Source organism: Juglans microcarpa x Juglans regia, chromosome 7D, assembly GCF_004785595.1.
Source record: "Juglans microcarpa x Juglans regia isolate MS1-56 chromosome 7D, Jm3101_v1.0, whole genome shotgun sequence".
In the NCBI taxonomy this organism is placed as follows: Eukaryota; Viridiplantae; Streptophyta; class Magnoliopsida; order Fagales; family Juglandaceae; genus Juglans; species Juglans microcarpa x Juglans regia.
The window spans coordinates 15,600,234-15,618,578 of record NC_054606.1 but is presented as its reverse complement, the minus strand read 5'-3'; the positions used below and the strand labels follow the sequence as shown (position 1 = coordinate 15,618,578).

General features: G+C 38.2%; 1 protein-coding gene and 1 long non-coding RNA gene across 2 annotated transcripts in view; one reads left to right on the top strand and one right to left on the bottom strand.

Annotated features, from left to right (window-relative positions):
- Window positions 1–598: 598 nt before the first annotated feature.
- LOC121239351 overlaps window positions 599–18,345 on the bottom strand; it is a 23,077-nt gene continuing 5,330 nt past the window's right edge. The window contains exons 2-3 of the long non-coding RNA XR_005935291.1: window positions 18,086–18,090; window positions 599–611 (exon numbers count right to left, since the gene is read on the bottom strand). This is a non-coding gene — a long non-coding RNA (uncharacterized LOC121239351). The remainder of the gene's footprint in view (window positions 612–18,085; window positions 18,091–18,345) is intronic.
- LOC121239350 (superoxide dismutase [Cu-Zn], chloroplastic-like) overlaps window positions 12,369–18,345 on the top strand; it is a 23,995-nt gene continuing 18,018 nt past the window's right edge. The window contains exons 1-7 of the mRNA XM_041136589.1: window positions 12,369–12,482; window positions 13,187–13,546; window positions 13,991–14,052; window positions 14,156–14,195; window positions 14,322–14,417; window positions 14,496–14,527; window positions 14,693–14,768. Coding sequence (XP_040992523.1) covers window positions 12,479–12,482; window positions 13,187–13,546; window positions 13,991–14,052; window positions 14,156–14,195; window positions 14,322–14,417; window positions 14,496–14,527; window positions 14,693–14,768 — 670 coding nt within the window. The 5' untranslated portion in view covers window positions 12,369–12,478. The remainder of the gene's footprint in view (window positions 12,483–13,186; window positions 13,547–13,990; window positions 14,053–14,155; window positions 14,196–14,321; window positions 14,418–14,495; window positions 14,528–14,692; window positions 14,769–18,345) is intronic.

Here is an 18,345-nt window from a genome sequence, read left to right as displayed (position 1 = left end):
GCCACCAAGCGCTTTGTCATTGGCGAGTTATCAACGACTTGAGCTGCAAAGAGAATATGCTATCAATCAAGAGAATATGTTATGCAAGTTGCAAAGTTTCGTCCTTGGAGCCTAAAGTTTAAGCCATGGTAGTAAATAGTAGGTTGGTCTAATCTCTCGCCCAACCTTCACCTTCTTCAGTGGCTAAGTGTTCACAAGTATAGTTCTTTGACCTACCACCTTTCTAGTTCAAGGTTGAGCTTGTTTAATTGAAGCTAATGCTAGCTACTATTCCCTTATACGTTCAAGATATTTGTTGGGGGTGTGAGATGAGATCAGTCCAAAACCAGATCAAATTATAACCCCTACTGTTTTATCTAAATCGTTGCATTGCATACAATATTCTTCCATTGCTGCGTGTCTTTCTTCTAATAATCCTAACCACTCATATGAATAGTGTTAGGACACTTGTCACATGGAGAGCAAATGTGAAGGAGATGGAGTGTGATTCAAGTCATGCCACTGTGCCTCTTACACAAAATACTATTCCATTCAACCAAACACTATTTGGTTATCCAAAAAGAGGGTTTCACCCTAATGAAATTCCAAACATTTAGAATCCAATCAAAACCCTAAATCCTTGTAGGAAACCAAAACCCGAAATTGGTTTCTAGACCCTAAACTACTCGATTTTGATTAAGTGTGCTATCACTTGGTTAAATCACTTCTTCATGCAATTAACCACTCAAGTACACACTCTTACATCCTCACCCACACTCTTACATCCTGGTAATTACATTTGACCATGAAAAATTAGTTTTGGACTTAACCCTAGCCAAAACCCTTATTAATCCATTGAAACCCCAAATTGAGCCCATTTGGTTAATCCCATCTTTGGCCCAACCAAAACCCCCTTTTGGCCCAAGCTTATTGAGTAAGTTTCTATCCTCTTACAAGGCCATGTTTTGGGTGTAATTCCACCTCATGAACATCCCCAAATAGTCCCCCTTTGGGAAGTCATACAAGCAACCGAAAAGCCCCTCAAAGTCACCCAGCAAAAAAGCTTTTTCCAGCACACTTCCAGCCTTTGTTTTCCCCACTTGCACAAGCCACCTTTCCCGTCAAAGTGTCATAAATTAACCATTAAGTCAGCCCCTCCTATACACCCCACGCCCTTTTCATTTCCTTCACACTTGGTCCACTTTTTCCTTCCATTTCTAGAGAGCAAAACCAAGAGAAAGCTAGAGAGCAAATCTGGACAGTTTTGCCTCTTGAGTTTCCAGCCCTTTATAAGTATTTTCTTAATCTATAACCTCTTCCATTTTATCAAGAATTGAGTCTAGTTTATTTGGATGTGTGTTAGTAAATTTTTTGTGGAGATTGGGTTGATAAAATATAGTGTTTTTAGTTGAAAGATTTCGGTGTTGACAATTTTGACATTTGTGTGGAACTTTGAAAGTTTTATGATATTCTTGATATTGGGTAGATATTGTTGTGGTGAAGTGTTAACATGTTTATATGTAAGTTAGGATTGGATTTAAAGTATGTTAATTTTTTTATAAAAGAGTTTTGCATGATTTCAAAGTGTTAGAAACCAATTGGCTCAAAAAACTTTCTGTTTTGGCTTAGGTTGCGACTTTGGTTCTAGGAAGTTGATCCTATGGCTTTGATTTTGATATATATGGTTCTTGAGGCTTTTTTATGTGTTAAGAGTTTATTTTTGAAGATTTATGGTCTAAATATGTGATGGAGCGTTGATGAACATGCAATAGTTTGTTTTAAACTCAAACTAGAGCTCTTGGGTATGATATTTTGTTTTGATGAAGTGTTTGCCACGACAAGCAAGTTTTAATGCCTAGATCTAGTTAGGACTTGAATTTGAGGTATAATGTTGTGTTACCTCAAGTTTTATGCTTAAAATCAAGGACCTAGTCACTTTGTTTTAAGTCCAAAGCATGTTATACTCAATTTTATGGATTTTAGGCAAACTGATTGTTCTAAGTTGTATTTTGTGATTTTTGATTTATTAGTCAAGCATGATATCACCTAGGTTTGAATTATGAATATGTTAGAAGAGTTTTTTATGAACTTTTGGTGTACTTGGAGTTGATATGAAGGTGTTAGACCAAGAACATCAAGAGTTGGTTCTATTTGACCTAAACTCGGTGCTTTGGCATTTTTTTTTTATATAATGAGTTCAAGTATTTATGAAATGTGTAAATTGGTGTCTTATCATGATTTTAGAACAAATGATGTGATTTTGAGAGTTGATAATTTCCGTTCAAGCATATCAGTATGTTAGAAGGTTAAGTAGCAACAAAATCACGTTTTTGGCCTAGGAATTTCGGCCAAGGAGTGTTTCTCCTAGTTTTGAACTGTTTTTAAATTTTTCTTAGTTTATATTTGGATTTAAGATGAAATTTAGATGAGAAATGTAAATTTTGATAAGTTTTGGAGTTCATTTGCAAAATCCTTATTTTAGGAACAAATTTATAATTTCTCACAAGTAGATAGATAACTTTACAAATTTAGCCCAAAGTTAATAATTTTTATGTTCATAAGACTTTAGTGGGATATTTTAAGCTTAGAAAATATCTCATTTCAGTTCACACTCAGTTATGCTTCGCTTTACATTACGCGACGTAACTGTAAGTCAACTTTTAAATTACTCTCAGTGTTTTTACGTATGTGTGGTGGTAAGGTTGTATTATGTATATTCATGTTCATTATTTCTCATCATAGTTGTTTATTACATGCCATATCATTTGTTACATGCCATGAATGGCATGCCATCAGCTACAAGTTTATTTGTTGCATGCCATGAAAGTCAAACCATCTGTTACAAGGTTATCTATTACATGCCATGAATGCTCTCTTATTTGTTACAAGTTTAATTGTTACATGCCGTGAATGCTATGCTATCCATTACAAGTTTATTTGATGCAATGAAAGCCATGCCATCCGTTACAAGGTTATCTGTTACACACCACGAATGCTAGGCCAGTGCATAAAAGGCCTTGGGCCTGATCCATCAAAAAGATCTGACATGGGCCCACCCGAACAAAGTTGGGTTCATCAGGTTAAGTCCAATACCGGGTTTAAACACCCTATTATCGGTCGAAATCGATCATCGACGAAAACGTTTTGACTTGAGCTCCTTCTCCTCAAACCCTAGCCACCCTTTCCATTTGTCATTGCCCTTTTTCCTCTTTGTCTGCATCATCCCTTTGTTGCTTCTCCACCTTGCATCTAGATCTGCACACTCTCACGTACTTCTTTGTCTGCCCCACTCTCTCCTACACCGATCCATCACAGGTTACTCCCTCTCTTACTTTCCCTCTCTAGTCATTTTTTATCTCTTACGGATCTCTCTATGCCCTCTCAGAGTAAGAATTGGTTGGTTTTGGTCGCTTTCGATGCCCAACGTTAATTGCGACTCGTGTATATGTTTCCAACTTTTTCAAATTTGAACAAGAGTTTTCTTTTTTTCACACTTAAAATGTAATGGGTATTCTTTAGAAATTTCTAGTTTATGAGCCTAAATGGTTAGTTTTTGGTAAATGGTTTTGCAATGAAAATAGTGGTAGCTTCTTCTATTTAGATTTTAGTTAATTTTTTTAATGTTATTGTGATTCCCACAACATGGTTAATGTTCTTTTCCTGCTTGAGTATGTCTGATCATGACCATAGAGTACATAATGCCTTTTGATTTCCTCTTCCCCTCTCCCTCCCCCTTTCTCTCATTTTTTACTTCCCTTTAACTTTGATTTGAGATCTTTGATTATGTGTTTTCCTTATTAAAATAAAAGCTCATCTCCCCAACCACGGTCCCCCAAAGAAAGTATCAAGCAACTAGATTGTTGAAGATAATTTGGTTAGGCAAGGATCTTTCTTGAGCTTGTACATTGGCCTCCATGCAACCCTTATCTCAGGGGTTTGATGTGTGCTTCCGTTGCGAGGACAAAGCTATGAGGGGTTTTTTCTTTTTGGGAGGGGAGGGGAGGGCCATTTTTCTTTTGGATAGAAGGGATTCTTCATTTTTTCTTTTGATGTCCACTATTGGTAGCTTGCACTTGCTGCCCATCATTTCAAGTTCACACATAATGGGTATATGTGATTAGTTTCACAACGGTATGGACTGATTTGTTTCAACTTGTGAATAGTCATTAATCTCTCATTTCATAAGCATTACTTTAATAGAAATTTAACCGTGAGCCAACTTCTATCTTGCTATTTTTGGTTTGGGAACTTGTAGATAGGAAGTTGTTGGAAATGTTTCAAGATCCTAGGGCAAAAGTTTGGGTTGTTTAAGTCAACTTGTTAGCGCTTATATTGGAGTCTTTACAACTAAACCACCTTGGTGTTGACTTGAATTATTTTTTGTGCTATTATTGATTTGAATAATTTGTTATAGCAGACTAAATCATTTGAATCATTTGTGTTGGGAGAAATGGAGGTAGAGATGGGAAGCTGCTATTGCCAAGGATGTCATCTGTTTGATAACTTAGGTACCTTGTTTCGCTCTTTGTCTTGTGTTTGGTATAATAAATGAAGATATATGTTCTTGATAACTTAGTTACTCTGTTATGGCAACACTTCTTGACTTAGAACAATTCTTTATATAGGTAATAAGGCTAGGAGTATAAGATAGAAGCTTTATATATTGTTTTGTGGTCTGGATAAAGTTTTATACATTGTTTTGTTAATTAGCATATTTACTTTTGCTTTTGGTAGATTCCACCCTCTTTTGATTGGTGATTCGTAAATTCACATTTATGCAGCTAGGGATAATATAATTAGGTGAATTACTTCATTTCCTAAACTTAATTACGAAAAAAGATTAAGAGCATTGAGTATTCTCTCTGTCTTTCCTAGTGGGAGGCTGAGGTGAAGTTGGGGGGGGGGGGGGGGGCACACTTTTCCTAACGGAATTTGGTGGGATGAGGGCTCGTACGCAACATAAGAGTGGTTATGTTGCAGTGAGGTAGAAGAGCACGGTGGGGGCATGGAGGAGTACATTTCTTTGAGCTACCTTGGCACGGAGGAAACTGTAGAGTTTGTCTCAAGTGTGAAGGCGAGGAAGAAGTTTTTTGTGATGAATGACTTAGAGGAACAATGGGGGAGGTTTTGTATGACGGAGGAGGAAGGGGAAGCTATAGCCTTTGACGATGCTGTTAATGAGGAAATATGGCTCCAAGGTGACAACAGCTTAGTAGGAAAGCTATGTCTGAAAAGGAATATTAGCAGGGTGGTTCTTGAGGATACAATGAAAAAAGTCTGGAGAGTTAGTAAACCTGCTAAGTTTGTTGAGATAAGTGGTAACTTGTCCACTGTAACTTTTGCTAACCAAGTAGACAAGCAGCGTGTTTGGAGTGGAAGACCATGGCTATTTGATTCACATATGCTAGCCTTGAAGCTGTTTGATGAATACACACCACCGCAGAGGATGAGGTTTGAGAAGGAAAGTTTCTGAGTCCAAATGCATAACATGTCCCTCGCATGCATGAATGAAGAACATGGAAAACAAATAGGGAAAACAATAGGAAGAGTAGAAGATGTGGATGTGAACGAGGATGGGAGTGGGTGGGACAAGTTTCTAAGGGTCCTTATCAACATTGATCTTATGAAACCTCTGGCCAAAGGTAGAACAATCACGATGAAATGTGAAAAGTTGTGGATCCCTGTTAAATATGAAAAGTTGCCCAGAATCTACTTTGAATGTGGCTATTAAATGCATGGTACAGTAGGATGTGCAAGGAAGGTGGGTGAGAATATGCAGTATGGAATGTGGTTAAGGGCTGAAACAAAAATGGGGACTTAGTCGAAAATCAGAGAAGGTGGTTTAAACTAGAATAAGTGGAGACTAGAGAGTGAGGGAGATGGTTGGAAAAGGGTAGACCAGAATAAGGGAGAGGATACTAAGAAGGATGAGGGAGAGCAAAACAATGAAAAGGGGATAAATGTTAGGGAGAGTTCAGAGAATGTACGCAAGGGAGAGGAGGAGAGCATTGAAGGAGAGAGTAGTCGCAATGAAGGCATAACTATTAAAGGAATGGAAGGGGTAGTAGGGAGGTTGGTGGAAGCAAGTGGGGAAGATAGGTTTTTGGAGTTAGAGGCAACTGTGAAAACTCTCACAACTGATAAGGGCAGGGAAATGACTAACACTCAGATGAAGGGAGGGTGGATAAGGAGAGATAGAGAGAAAGGGGAGGACACAAACAAGGGTAGAGGGTATATCACTCGAAAAAGAAGGAAGGAATAAGAGATGAGGAGAGAGACAGTTTTAAAGAAGATAAAAAAAGGTAAGTTGTGCAGTGAAGGAATAAAGGACAACTCTCAACAACTATTGGTAGAGGCTAGTCACCAGCCCCGCCAATCTCAATGAAAATCTTAAGTTGGAATTGCTGAGGGCTTGGGAACCCTCGTACAGTTTAAGATCTCTACCAAATGATGGAGGAGAAGAAACCCGATATAGTTTTCTTAATGGAAACTAGGCTCAAAGCTGTTAAGTGTAATGGTTTGAAGAAAAGACTCAAGTGCGAAGGATGCTTTGTGGTAGATCCAGTGGGAGAAAAAGGGGGTTTAGCACTTTTATGGAGTAGTAGGGTCCAGCTAGAAGTGATGAATTATACCCAAAGACACATAAATGCATGGATATCAGGGGAGGTGGATAGTTTGAGGTGGCTATTGACTTGTTCTTATGGCAACCCTGAAACTCACAAAAGGGCTGAAGCTTGGGACTTACTTTCATCTCTAAAACCAAGAGGTTCTCAAGGGTGGTGTGTGCTAGGAGATTTCAATGAAGTCTTAACCCACGATGAGAAGGTAAGGGGTAGACCTAGACAAGAGAAACTTATGGAAAACTTCAGAAGGGTAATGGAGAAGGGGAAACTGTCAGACTTAAAATGGAAAGGTAGCAAGTTCACATGGAGCAACAAACACGAGAATGCTTCTTTCACCAAAGAAAGGCTTGATGGGGTAGTAGCTAATTTAGTATGGGCTCAGCTCTATCAGGATTGTTGGGTGGAAGTGTTAACTAGCAGGAGTTTTGATCATAGGCCAATTATGTTGACCATGAACAAAGGGACAAAAACATATGGAAGGGATGCAAAGTCTTTAGATATGAAAAGTTGGTTTAAAGAAGAGGGATGTGCATATGTAATTCATTGGCATGGTTGAAAAATGAAGAGAGGAGAGGGCTACAAAAGACTATAACAAAAAAACTGGAAAGCTGCAGAGGGGTACTCATGGGATGGAGTAAGCAATTCAGAATGGATAGAACCCAAGAAATTAAGAAAAATATGAAGCATTGGAGAGGTTACAAGATGAAGAGAGCAGCCAAAACTCAGCTGAGATAAAGAGATTACATAAAGAAGTTGGAGCTTTAGTTGAGAAGGAGGATATCAAGTGGAAACAAAGAGCCAAAAGAAATTGGTATGCAGTGGGGGACAGAAACACTAAGTATTTCCATGCCTGTGCAAATCAGAGGAGGCAAAAGAATAACATTAAACAGATTGAGGATGGGCAAGGGAGGATGTACAAAGGTCAGGATGAGATTGATAGGGCCTTCAAATTTTACTTTGAGAATCTATTCTCTTCAACTCAGCCCAGCACAGAAGAAATGGAAGATTGGCTTAAACATATAGAACCATGAGTTTCAAGGGAAGTGAATGGCAAATTGTTAAGGCCATTCTGCAAGGTGGAGATTGAGGAATCTATCAAGAGCATGGCACCATTGAAGTCACCAAGTCTCGATGGTTTTGGAGCTTGTGTCTACGAAAACCATTGGGAAACAATTGGAGATGATGTGTGTGCAGCAGTGCTTGAACATCTAAATGGTAACACTCCTTTCCAACCTATTAATTTTACCTATATTGCTCTAAAACCCAAGAAGAAAGATCCCAAAGTAATTACTGAGTTTAGGCTCATTAGTCTTTGCAACGTATTCTATAAAATTGTTTCCAAAGTGCTAGTTAACAGATTTAAAGGAGTATTGTCAGAAATCATCTTAGGCAATTAAAGTGCCTTCATACTTGGAAGAATCATTACTGACAACATCATGATTGCTTATGAGGTCTTGCATACTATGAAGGTGGGAAAGAAGGGAAAGGAAGGGAATATGGCCATTAAGCTTGACATGTCAAAAGCTTATGATAGAATAGAGTGACCTTTTGTGAAAGCAGTTATGAAGAAGCATGGTTTCTGTGATGAATGGATATAATTAGTTATGAGTTGCATCACCTCAATTTCTTATTCTGTGTTAGTCAATGGCAAGCCAGGAGCAAAAATACTTCCTTTGAGGGGCTTGAGACAAGGGGATCTCCTATCCCCTTATTCATTTTGTGTGCTGAAGGACTAAGCTCACTGCTTAACCATTTAGATTTAGTAGGGAACCCTAAAGGGGTTACAGTTGTGAGAGGGGGCATAGAGTCAATCATCTACTATTTGTAGATGATTGCATTTTATTTACGAGAGCCTGTGTGGAGGAATGGAGGAGACTGCAATAATTATTACTAAGGTATGAATGCGCATCAGGGCAATTTCTGAATAAAGAAAAGACAACAATTTTCATTAGTTCAAACACACCTCTGGCAGTCAGGAATTCGATCCTAAGTGAAGGGGGTCCCTGGTACAAGGTAGTTATGAAAAATACCTAGGATTACCTACCATGGTGTGTAAATCTAAGTACAATACTTTTAGAGGTCTCAAGGAGAAAGTGTGGCAGAAAATTAACAACTGGAAGAATTGCTTCCTTTCGGGGGGCAGGCAAGGAGATTATTATCAAGGCTGTATTACAAGCCATTCCATTTTACACAATGAGTATTTTCAAGTTGCCCATAAAACTTTGCAAGGAGATCAATGTTATGCTTTCTAAATTCTGGTGGGGAAACTAGCAAAAAAATAAAGGGATTCAATGGAGGAGTTGGGAAAAAATGGGGAAAGCCAAGGGAAAGAGAGGGTTGGGGTTTAGAGACCTGGCAAGTTTCAACTTAGCCCTTCTTGCTAAACAGGCTTGGAGATTGTTACAAAGTTCTTATTCAATGGTTGCCAAGATCTACAAAAAGAAATATTTTAGGAACACCTCTATCATAGAAGCAACTTTGGGAAATGCTTTCTCTTTGATATGGAGGAGTGTATGGAGTTCTTTGGGGTTACTAAGGGAGGGATTAATGGAGCAAAAATCAATATTTGGGAACAAAAATGGTTGCAAACCCCTTTAACCTTTTGTGTTCAATCCCCTATCTCGAAACTGGAAGCAAATGCAAAAATTAAAGACCTAATTGATGATGATTCAAATGAATGTAATGAAGGGCTAATCAGGTCAGTATTCAACAAAGAAGAAGCTGATCATATATGCATTATTCCAATTAGCACAAGGGGTGTGTAGGACAAATTGATTTGGGGTCCTTCTAGAAAAGGTGTTTTTTTAGTTAAGAGTGCATACTATTTGGAAGAAACTAGAAGGAAGGCAGTGGTGAGAGAGTCTTCAAGGGAGGCTGAGATAGACAGCAGGTGGAAGACCATATGGGATATGAAAATTCCTAGTAAGATTAATATTTTTATGTGGAAGGTAGGGAATAACGTTCTTGCTACTAGGGGTAACCTTTTTGCAAAAAAAGTTATTAAAAATCCTCTATGCCCCATCTGTTTAAGAGTGATGAGACGTGAACTTAACTTGAAAATAACATGACTTGACATGGAAATAAAATGATTTGACATGAACGAGGCTTGTTATAAAATACAATTTTTAATATACCCTAACAAGCAAAATATTTTCTCCAGTTGTTTCGTCAGGAATATTTGAATAATTAGAATGATTACGCCCAATATATTCCGTCAGAGATACTTAGACAATCAAAATGATTTCTCCATGAGTATTTTATTAGAGATACTCTGACAATTAGAATGATTACACTAAGAGTATTTTATTAGAAGTACTTTGATAATTAGAATGATTACTGCAGGAGTAACTTGTTTAAGTTTTTAATGGAGATACTCTAAAAATCATAATGATTACGCCACGTATATCCTCTACATGACTGGTTTAGAAAATATTTAATGATGGACTCGTATAATTTATGATATACATCCGTGCTACATGACAAATAAGACAAATAAACATGTAACAGATTATAGGGCATTTGTGGCATGTAACAAATAACCTTGTAAAAGATGGCATGACTTTCATAGCATGCAACAAATAAACTTTTTCAATTCATGTCACACATGTTCAAGTCTATGTCATAAAACATACATGTCATATTACTGTCATGCATGCCTATTTATATCGTTGGTAGCTTAGGAACCTTATTGCTAAGATTTTTTAAATTTCACTGTGGTAGCCCCAACAACCTTGGGCTTTCGACATCCTCCAGGTGGTCATGTGCTTTTCTTCTACTTCCTGACACATTGTCTACTATTTCGGAGAATAAGCTGAGGAGGAGCCTCAAGAGGATGAGAGAATTGATACTTTGGTTTTTGGGACATCGTTCAGAGTTGATAATGGAGCTACGAGAGTAGCTTGGCACTTATATTAGAATCTTGATTATTTGTAACTAAGGAGTTACACTTTTAGTACTATGCTTGTTTTGCTATAGACTGGTTGGAACCATGTTATAACTTTTGGAGATGTGAATATTACGATATCATGATTATGTTTTGGGATATACTATTTCTAGTACATTGTATATTGCTAAAAAAAAATTATCCTTTGCGAATGCTATATATTGTTAGATGCATGCTTGGTGTACAACATCCTTAACTGTCATGAACGAGGGTATATGATCTTGTGTTACATATCTCGACGCTTCAAGCTCTGTGAAATTCCAAGCATAATCTGGGACATCACATGAGGTGCAGGGGGAAAAACTTACACCCCACCCAAGAAGGGGTGGGGTGCAGGAGGGGTGACTACCCAATCGTGTAGAGCAGGCAGCACCCATAGTAAAACTCACTGCGATAGGATGCGTAAAGTCAAGAAATAATTTGGAAAGAGGTCTATAATCATATATATAGCACTCAGAATTTTGGTTTCATCCATCATTAAATAATGATATTACATGAGCCCCTAAATGAGTCTTTACACATGAATTGGACCCATACTACTTTAATGCTCATGATCTGACTAAAGTCATGGGCTTTGAATATGCCACTTTATTGATCACACTTAATGGCTTGATAGACATTATCTGAACATTATATTTGACAATTGTATTGTATATAACTTATGATCTATGTAGATCTATTAATAAAAAATTTATAACTTGTTGAATATGTAAATGATAGAAATAAAAAATAATATTAAAAATGTTATTTTATAGTTAGCCCTAAATTTGCTTTCTTACCGTGTGTGTATATTAAATAAGTAATGTTATACATCACACTTTTATTTTACTTTCTTCTAACTATGTAAAATGTAACACATTTATCACCATTAATGATAAAGAATAATCCAATCCATGATATTTCAGTAATAATAAATATGTCATATCTTATATAGTGAGATGAAAGTGTGATAATAGTGTAGTATATAAAATTTTTCATATTAAATAATATAAAATATACCCAAAGACATAATTGAAAGGGCAGTGCTAGAGCCACCGATAGTGGCTCCCAACACTACCCACCGAGAAGGCTGTTTTCATTTTTTTTTCATCTATTTTTTTAATCTCTTTACACATTTAAAAAATTTCACAATATTATTAAAAAATACTTATTTAATCATTAAATTTTAAAAAAGGTATCGGTAGAAATGCTCAGACCAAAATGGGACCTAAGAGTACTCTTATTGGATTAGTTAAAAGCTAAATCCATTGAGTATTTAGCTATTAGAGAGCAAAAGATGCTTACAATGGATTAGCCAAATTCCAAATATTTGAAATTTGGCTACAATGACTTTCAAAAGTTTTTTCAAATTTAAAGGTTACTGTACATACATCAAATACATATTTTATTAATTATTTCTCTCTCCTTTTTTTTATCACATATCTTATCACAATTAGTATATTAATTTGAGTTAGTGATATATTAATTTAATAAGAATATGATTATTAATTAATATATAATAGGTAGAATAGTAAAATATGATAAAATAAAATAAATTAATAATTAAAAAAATTAAATATTTTTGAATTAATAATGAATAAATGTATAATCTAATGTGGAGATTTGATATGAATAACCAAAACCAAATTCATCTTATATTATTTTATTATTATATAATGAAAAAATAGTTATTTTAATATAGAGATTTATGTGAATGGAATAATCAAAAGTTAAATTTATCTTATATTCATAAAAAATATCATTTAACTTTAACTAATCCAATGAAAGTGCTCTAAGCATTTCTCTAATTGAAAAGTAAACGAGACAAAATAAAAGGTAAAAATCTTTTCATCCGTCTCCGCGACCAAATATGCATTACCGTTACCTTGTACCAAACAAAGAAACAAGGTCCGACTCCAAGGCCCGGGATAAATCCTCACAGTGGTAAAGGCAGATGAAGTCGCCACTAGGGCTGCAAATGGTCCGGTCCGGTCCGGTTCGGCGATTGACCGAATGTTTTCGGTCTATCATTTTTCGGGACCGGACGTGACCGAACACCCAAAGGGACCGGACCGGACCGATAGCGATCGGTCTAGTCCAATCCGGTCGGTCCGGCTTAATTTTTTTTTTAAATAATTAATAAAAAAAATTTATTTAAAATACTAAATTAAATTAAGTGACTTATTAATGTGGATTATGTAACAAACTCAATAAAAAAATATTTTATATAGTCAATGATAATAAATTTGATGAAAATTATATTATTAATTTATATAATTGCTATATAATTAACTAATTGATATTATATATTAGTTAATTCATAGAATATTAACAAGTGTTAATAACATATTTAAAATTTTATATTGTTAATAGTGATATGTTAGATGAAGATATATATATAATATTGTTAATTTATAGAATATTAACAAGTATTAATAATATATTTAAAATTTTATACCGTTAATCGTACAATTATTATATATATAATATATATATATATTTTTTTTTTATTCGGTCCGGTCTAAAAAAATTTTAGATCATAGACCGGACCGAAAAGTTTCAATCCTCTAAAATGTAGACATGATCGGACCGGACCAGTCTAAGTCTCGGTCTAGACCGAAACGGACAGTTCGATCGGTCCATCGGACGGTTTATCACCCCTAGCCGCCGCATTCCCCAGAAGCTTCATCAATCATCTCTCCCGTTATATTTTATCTCTACTCATATGAGTCAAATCCCCATCACACAAGCACACTAATGCAAGCTGCATTGGCACCCATGGCTGCCCACCCACTCATTCTCTCTTCTCCTCACTTCTGCCCAAACCCTCACAACCCACCTCCTCTCCTCCGCTCGTTCTCCTTCCTCCACGGCGCCTCCCTCAAGCTCTCTCGCCAATCTCCGACCCTCTCGTTTTCCGCCAAACCACTCACTGTCGTTGCCGCCACCAAGAAAGCCGTAGCCGTTCTCAAGGGCAACTCAAATGTCGAAGGCGTTGTTACGTTGACCCAGGAAGACGATGGTCTCTCTTCTCTTCTTTTCCCTCTTTTATTGTCAACTTTCTTTTGTACAATACAATTCTTTAATCTGGATGCTGGCTTAAGATATATGCAAATGAAGTAGAAACAAGATTCTTGAGCGTCAAGGTTAGATGTATATAGTTGCAAATTAGATGTTCAAGGAAATCGAAAATTGGACGAAGAACAATGTGCTATTTCAAGGATGTGGCAGCTTAACTCCAGGATTTTGAACCTTCCAATGACAAATACTTTTTCTGGGACCTCGTATTAATAGGCTCAGATGATTTTTATAGTTTTTGTATGTTGAAAAAGGGGTACTTTGACTGAATGACTCAAACAGTTATAGTGTTCTTAGCTAGAGTCTGTTCCGGAGAATTTTGATATTCTCAAACAGTTATAATGTTCTTAGCTAGTGTTCTTAGTTATAGTGTTCTCATGACATATAGGTCCCACAACTGTCAATGTACGTATTGCTGGGCTTACTCCGGGGCCTCATGGATTTCACCTAGTAAGTAATCTTTTTTTCTTTTTCTCTTTTAGCACCAATGCGTCTGTGTGTTTGGGCCCTGAAAAGCTTCTGAATTGTGTTTTAATTTTCTTTTCTTGTGTAGCATGAGTATGGTGACACAACAAATGGATGCATCTCAACAGGTAAGATCTGATTGTGTTTCAAGTTCAAACTAATAGAATCTGGGTCATTAAAACGTTGCATTGGAAGAGTTATAGTTATACATCCACTTCTTGTATAATCTTTCTTTCTCAAATTTTAAACAATAGGAGCACATTTCAACCCTAACAATCTGACACATGGTGCTCCTGAGGATGAAATCCGTCATGCGGGTGACCTGGGAAACATAGTTGCCAATGCCGATGGTAATGCATTCTTGAATATTCTTTGATCTTTTTATTTCTCGACTTTAATGCATAGTTGCATAACTTTGGGTAATGCAGGGGTGGCAGAGGCAACAATTGTGGATAGCCAGGTGCTGCTTATTTCCTCAGATCAATTTAGTTAGCCTTTGTGGTTGTCTTTTATGTACTTTCATTCTGGCCATATTGGTTTGAATTTTGAATCGTTTTGTGGTTTTGTTTCTGATTGTGGTTCTTTCTAGTGGTGTTTAACCATACAATCTGGCTAAAATATGCAGATACCATTAGGCGGTCCTAATGCGGTTATTGGTAGGGCCCTCGTGGTTCATGAGCTTGAGGATGACCTTGGAAAGGGTAACTCTCAACTCTTTATTCATTAACTGGTACTTGCAATGTGCACCTGTGCAAGCCTAGCAAGTTTGGAAGTCTTATATATTCATTTTAAGTGGAGACTGAATTTGCAATGGAGTGAATAGTTTGGGGAAGGGTGATTGGGAGAGCGAAGAAAGTGCTGACTTTAATGATATATGTTTACAAAAGGTTCACTAAAAGAATTGAGTGAAAAGGTCTACTGATTTTGTTGTCAAAAAAAGAATACAATAATGGATACGGTAGTGAACATTAAACTTTACATGGATCTGAAAAATACTCTAGCTGTAGCATGAAATCTCACCACCATGAATGGCCCTATTGTTCTTCTCCCTCCAAGAATTCCACAGTATATATAGAGTAATTTTCAAGAATATGTTATTCACTGTTAGAAAATATTTCCCAAAGCATATGTTCAAATAAAAGAGTTACTTTCTTAGGGACTATGCTTGCCAAAATGTTCCAAAAAAAAAAAGGGATGCCTGATTAGACTTCTTAAAATTCATAGAAACAATGCACTTCATATTGGCCTTTGCGCTTAAGATTACAATTCAAACCAATCCTCCCTTGTTCATGCTGGGAGATTCAACATAGCAGATCAATAAAAGCATCTATTGATTATAATTCCTATTCCATGAATGAATCATACCACCTTCAAATGCCACCAAAATAAACGCCTTTTTTACCATTCCTATAACAAATTTAACAAATCCAGAAAATGTCTCCTATGCTGTCCTTCTGCTTTCCCAATGACCATAAGGCCTCCTAACCAAATTTGTAGACCATTGACCCCCGTACTCCCCATGTCTAATGGCCACCGTTCTCCTCTCTAAGCGATCCCATTAGCAAAATGTCACAACCATTCTCTCCGTACATCTTTTTTCTGAGTATTGACATTGATGAAGGCTCCCATGGATTTTGATTGAGATTCACATGATTACGGAGTATTTTCTGTTATAGTTAAGGATGGGGTCTAGAAAGGCAGTAATTATAGAATCGAAGTTATTTGAGTTAGTGCATGTAGGAAGCAGAGCTCTACGTATCATTGAGAGGGGAAGAAAGGTGACTAAAGAGCTGGTAATCAGTTTCACCACTGCGAGATGGGTTGTGCAGTCTCTTGAAGGCCACAATCAAGTAGATGCCAAGAAGGAATACATAAAAACCTTCAGTTATGGCAACGGTGCTTATATTGCTCAGAGATCCTCTAATGATTTTGGGAGACATATGGCCTTTGTGGAATACAGAGGTGGTGGCAGAAGAAACATCATTATTGTCCCAGAAGATGCTGGAAGTCAAGGATGGAGAAGGCTGGCACTGGAGATCAGAGAGATGAGTGGTGGTGGTGTGAAAAATGCAGGGGAGAAGTATGGCAGGGAAGTCCCCAATCACCTTCCTGTACAGAACAACACCTCATTCAAGACTTATGCTGAGGCCATAGTTGGTGTTGGTCCAGCCATGAGAGGAGCTGCTACTAGTTCAGATTTTGAATTGAAGGGCACAGATAGAATTTTGAAGAAGAAGGGCAGAGTGGAAGGGCATGACAGAGATGTTTACACAGGAAGGGATGAAGGTCTTCTGATCAAGGGGAAAGAAGCTGAGAAGGTTTCCTTACTTAGAATAAAGGAGGAACTGATAGCTGAGAGGGAGAGGCTCACGAGGTTAATTGATAGCATTGACTTGGACCTAGGCATGGACCAGGGGTCTGGACAAGTAAATGGGCCCCCCAAGGCTGTGAGAACACAAGTGCAGTTGTTGGGCTTGCAGAAGGTTACGGGGGAAGATGGTAGATCAGACAAGGAGTGGGCTGGTCAGCATTTAGGCCCAAGAAGCAGGCCTGGAAAAGGCAGGCTTGGGGAAAGAGGGCCCGAGAAGAAGACCTGGAGATGGAGGGCCAAGTTCTCAGGTCCATCCACGTACGAGGTTGGGTCAACGTCTGGCGCGTCTCTACCACCGGACGGGACCACCAAAGACTTGGTCGACGGGAGCAAGCGAGTTGGTGGCTGGGCTCTCGGACGATGGGGGAGTGACGGCGGCGCCGCCGTCAAGTTCTAAGGCACCTGTGATGGTTTTCGAAGCAGGAAATGATGTCGAAACTGGCCCAACAACTATGGAATATCCACATACCACGCCGACGACTGAAATGATCAATCTATTGAGGTCAGAAAAGGACTGTTTCGAGGTGAGGGGTGGTGAGGTTGTAACCGAGACAACGGGATGCGAGTTGGTGCTGGTTCCTTTAGATGGCGAGGGGGGACCACCACAGAATGGGTCGACGGGGACAGGCGAACTGGTGATTGGTCACTTGGACGAGGGGTGAGTGACGGTGGCGCTGCCGTCAAGCACTAAGGACCCTGTTATGGTTCTCGAAACGCCACAGACCATGCCGACGGCTGAAGAGACTGCACTCATGAGATCGGAAATGGATTTTGGTAGTGCTGGGATAGCAGACACAGCTTCCTTGGCGTGTGAAGATGAGAGTTGCTGGGAAGACCCTCTTCCACTGATCTCCCTGCATCCGTTGAAGAACAGTAATTCTCAGGCGTCAAATTGGGTCCTGAACAAGGCAAAGGAGATGCAATTTAGCATAGGGATTGTATGCGATGGTTTTGAGGACTAGCTCATTGCCCTCTTTGCAACTATGGAAGCTGGGCAGAACAGTTTGGGATCACCTCGGGAGATTGCATCAGCCAAGAAGCGAGCAAGTGAACTCCATAGACTTGACTGGACAGTCAATGATGGAGTAAATGGAAAGAGCTCTAACAGGGGAAGAGTGAGGGGAAGGGCAAAAAATGTGGTTTTATGAAACCAAAAATTGTTTCTTGGAACGTAAGGGGGCTGAATGAAAAAGACAAACGTCTTATAGTTAGAAATCAGCTTCGTAAATGGAAGGTGGACGTTGTATGTTTACAAGAAACGAAACTTGCGGTTATTTCTTTGAATATCATTAGAAGTTTGTGGGGTTGTAGTCAAGTGGGATGGCATTATTTACCGTCCATTGGAGCATCCGTGGGCATATTAGTAATGTGGGACAGGAGGGTGGTGGAGAAAATGGAGGATTTTCTGGGAGATTATGTGGCGGCATGCTCGCTCAAGAATATCGTGGATGGGTTTCAGTGGGCGTTCGCCGGAGTTTATGGACCTAATCTTGATCGGTCTAGAAGTTTATTATGGGATGAGTTGGCCAGTATTGGCAGCGTATGGGACCTACCTTGGTGCATTGGTGGTGATTTCAACGTCACTCGTTTCCGAGTGAGAGATCGGGTGGCTCGGGTTTCAACTCATCTATGGTAGACTTCTCTAACTTCATCTCTGAACAAAACTTACAGGATCTTCCTTTTGCAGGTGGTTCTTTCACTTGGTCTAGCAACCGAGATCTTCCATCTTGGTCTAGGCTAGACAGATTTCTAATCTCACCGGATTGGGAAGCTCATTATCCAGACCTTTTTCAGAAGAGATTACCCAGGCTATGTTCGGACCACTTTCCCATCCTTGTTAAACTGCGGAGGCATTAGAAGAGGTCCAAGATACATCAAATTTGAGAACATGTGGTTGAAGTCTGAGG